At 37.7% G+C, this 3,912-nt stretch overlaps 1 protein-coding gene across 2 annotated transcripts in view; it reads left to right on the forward strand.

The window, feature by feature from the left end:
• Window positions 1–3,170, forward strand: part of ERAP2 (endoplasmic reticulum aminopeptidase 2) — a 50,447-nt gene extending 47,277 nt beyond the window's left edge. For both annotated transcript variants that reach the window (XM_006169864.3, XM_027768831.1), the window contains 2 exons: window positions 1,673–1,754; window positions 2,758–3,170. In XM_006169864.3, coding sequence (XP_006169926.1) covers window positions 1,673–1,754; window positions 2,758–2,901 — 226 coding nt within the window. In that variant the 3' untranslated portion in view covers window positions 2,902–3,170. The remainder of the gene's footprint in view (window positions 1–1,672; window positions 1,755–2,757) is intronic.
• The last annotated feature ends 742 nt before the right edge of the window (window positions 3,171–3,912 follow it).

Below are 3,912 nucleotides of genomic sequence, written 5' to 3' on the forward strand. Positions count from 1 at the left end.
AAAAAGTGTGTTTCCATAGAGACCCTACTGGCACCCCTGGATTGGTTATGTGCATGACAATTTCCTAATAAAATGATCAGATGATCAGACCTTTTTTTTAAAAAAAAATATATATATATTGCTGTGGATTTCTTTTGTACTTGGAAATTATGCTCCTGCCCAACCATGTGCATACCTAGACTTGGAACAATTTCCTGAGCTCTGCATTCTCAGCATGAAGCACTTTGACCTGTAGTACAAGTTCTCTATATGTAAGACTTTGGGGTGAAGGATGCTGCCCACAACTGTGAACGAGAGTTCAACCAAGTAACATGGCCTCAGTAAACATGTTTAGACACACGGAGATCCAGAATAGGATGGGGACGTGTGCAAAACGATAGAGTGCAAGAGAAGATAGTACTACATGTGTTATTTCTTATCTCATGCTTTTAATGTGATATTATTTATTATTTATTATAAATGTATAGACATAAATAATACATCACTTATAAAAGTTAAATGAAAACATTGTTTATGTTATTTCTTATAACATGCTTTTAAGTGTTTTTCTTCTTACCATACTACAATATGTACCTATCATTTATAAGTAAAAAGGTGTCAATTAGGAATTTCCCATTCAAAAAATCTTTACCAATAGGGGTACATAATTAAAAAGATAGAATGCCATTTTAAACATAAACATAAAAGTAAACATTGCCCGGGACCAGCAGTTGGCGTAATGGCTACGTGGCTGGACTTTGACGTGGTTGACTACAGTTTGAGTCCTGGACCCGGTAGCTTAAACTCACGCAGGGTACATGTGTATGCGTGCCTAAGATCCCGAGAGGAGAATGGAAGAGAAGGGATTGTGGCATGGCCATCCCCCTTGTGGGGGGTGATTTCTCGCTTTCTGTCTCTCTGTCTCTCTCTGTTTTTCTGGCGAGTGCACGTGCCCTATAGCAAAAACCTCCCCCCCCCAAAAAAAAAAGATTTAAAGAAAAGTAAACATTGCTGAAAAACAAAACCATGTTATGCTTTATCTACCCTTTCACTTTTTTAACTACTTTTTTAAAAAGCTTATTTTTTTCTTTTCTTTTCTTTTTAAATGATTGTTTTATTTTTATCTTTATTATTTTATTTTATTTTAATTTGGTCAGAGAGGAAGAGAGAGAGAGAGAGAGAAAGTGCACAAGCCACCAGGTCTGGGACTCGAACCACAGTAGGCCATGTGGGAGTCCAGCGCCCTTAACCACCACGCCACCTGCCAGCCCCTTTATTTTTTTCTTTTCTGAGAGAGAGAAAGAGAAGGAAAGACAAGTCTCCTCAACAGTCTCAAATGCCTAGATATCCCCCCCAGCCTCTCAGCTGGCCAAGCTCACAGATGAATGTGCCAGTATGTACAGGTCAACCGAGGAACCAGGCACCTAATCTTGCATATAGCGCTCAAGTTGAGGAACACTGAGCCACTTCTGTACCTATATTTTTATTTTATACCAAATTTAGTAAATTTCAGGACTTTGGATTGTACTGGGTGACTAGGAGCTAGTCTTATGGTAGTTGATAGTATCTGTTGTAATATGTGTACTGGTTATATAATAATTACTGTTATAAAGTTTATTACATATGAATACGTAGCGTATATTTCAATGCTATAAATCCATATTCCACTTACTTCCACCCTTTCCATTTCCAGGTTTGACTTGGGCTCTTTTGCCGTGCGAATGATCATATCTGGCACAACATCTCATTTTTCTTCCAAGGATGAGTTCCAAGAGGTTTGTGACTTTCTCTTGCCAACAATTTCAGAATAAATGTCCAAATTGTAGAATTGCAAGTAAACTTAGATGTGATATGTTTTCAAATTCTCATTTTGTTAAAAAAAAAAAAAAAAAAAAAAAAAAAAAAGTTGTGTGGCCATGACCACATAGCAAGTAAAGGAAGGGGGAGGATGACAACCTGCCTCTTAGAATACATGTGTTCATATAGTATTTGAATGAATCCAATTCATTATATTTTATTTCATTTATATTGTATCATGACACAAGAGTGATTATGTTAAAGTTTGAAAGTATACTGAGAGGTCTTTTTAATGAAACTACTATTGTTGGTAAGCCTAGTCTCTGTTTTTTAGAGATGTTTGCTATAGGGTGTGTGCCCTTGCCGGAGAGACAGAGAGAAACAGAAACAGAAAACAAGAAATCACTTCCCAGTGGGGATGGCCACACCACAAATTCTTCTCCTCCATTCTCCTCTAGGGGTTTTGGGCAGCATGCACACACACCTGGCATGAATTTTAAGCTGCCAGGTCCAGGACTAGAACTGCAGCCAACCATGTGTGAATCCAGCACCTTAACCACTATGCTACCTGATGACACCTCTAATAATCTTTTTAGAAAAACATTCTAGTATTTTAATGTCTTCCTGTTATAGCCTAGTGTTTTACATTCATTTTGCAATAAATATTAAATGTATTTATCTTTTAAGCAAATTCAGAAGTCCTGAACTTAAATCCCAGCTCGACATTCACATTCTAACCTGGGTAATTCACTTTACTTCTTTGCCCAGGGTGTGTGCCCTTGTAAGCAAAGATGTACAATTCCTGTTTTACTGTATCTGTTGTTTGAAAATAAAGGTACCAATTATACAAAAAAGAATAAGCAAGTAACTCTTTAAAGTTGGCAGAGAAATGTTTGCATCTGTATGTATGCGTAATTGCAAATTTTTTAAGAGAAAGTGTTTTATGAATGGTTAGTAATTATTTTCTGGCATATTTTTCAGGTGAAACTTTTCTTTGACTCTCTTAAGGCCCAAGGATTACATCTGGATATTTTTCAAACTGTTCTGGAAACTATAGACAAAAATATTAAGTGGCTGGAAAAGAATCTTCCCACTCTGAGGACTTGGCTACTGGCTAGTATTTAAATGGTCACAAGGAAGAGTACGTGCGATGTTGTCTATGTCGACACGAAATCAGACAGATGGAATAATGCCTGCAGAACTCAAGTCTGAGTTTTGGATATGTTGTTTAACATAAGAAGCCTCAAGAAATCAGCCAGAACAGCTGCCTGCTGTCAGCTATCCTTTGCAGCTGACAGATGCAGGGTGCTGGGCCTGGGGGGCGGTGGGGGGGAGATCAGTAGCCTACCTAAAAGTAAACTTGCGGAGTACAGGATCTATGTGGAGCTGAAGATGTCCAGACAGAGCCCTTGCCGGAGAGACAGAGAGAAACAGAAACAGAAAACAAGAAATCACTTCCCAGTGGGGATGGCCACACCACAAATTCTTCTCCTCCATTCTCCTCTAGGGGTTTTGGGCAGCATGCACACACACCTGGCATGAATTTTAAGCTGCCAGGTCCAGGACTAGAACTGCAGCCAACCATGTGTGAATCCAGCACCTTAACCACTATGCTACCTGATGACACCTCTAATAATCTTTTTAGAAAAACATTCTAGTATTTTAATGTCTTCCTGTTATAGCCTAGTGTTTTACATTCATTTTGCAATAAATATTAAATGTATTTATCTTTTAAGCAAATTCAGAAGTCCTGAACTTAAATCCCAGCTCGACATTCACATTCTAACCTGGGTAATTCACTTTACTTCTTTGCCCAGGGTGTGTGCCCTTGTAAGCAAAGATGTACAATTCCTGTTTTACTGTATCTGTTGTTTGAAAATAAAGGTACCAATTATACAAAAAAGAATAAGCAAGTAACTCTTTAAAGTTGGCAGAGAAATGTTTGCATCTGTATGTATGCGTAATTGCAAATTTTTTAAGAGAAAGTGTTTTATGAATGGTTAGTAATTATTTTCTGGCATATTTTTCAGGTGAAACTTTTCTTTGACTCTCTTAAGGCCCAAGGATTACATCTGGATATTTTTCAAACTGTTCTGGAAACTATAGACAAAAATATTAAGTGGCTGGAAAAGAATC

This window comes from Tupaia chinensis, unplaced genomic scaffold (genome assembly GCF_000334495.1).
Source record: "Tupaia chinensis unplaced genomic scaffold, TupChi_1.0 Scaffold147554_1, whole genome shotgun sequence".
NCBI lineage: Eukaryota > Metazoa > Chordata > Mammalia > Scandentia > Tupaiidae > Tupaia > Tupaia belangeri.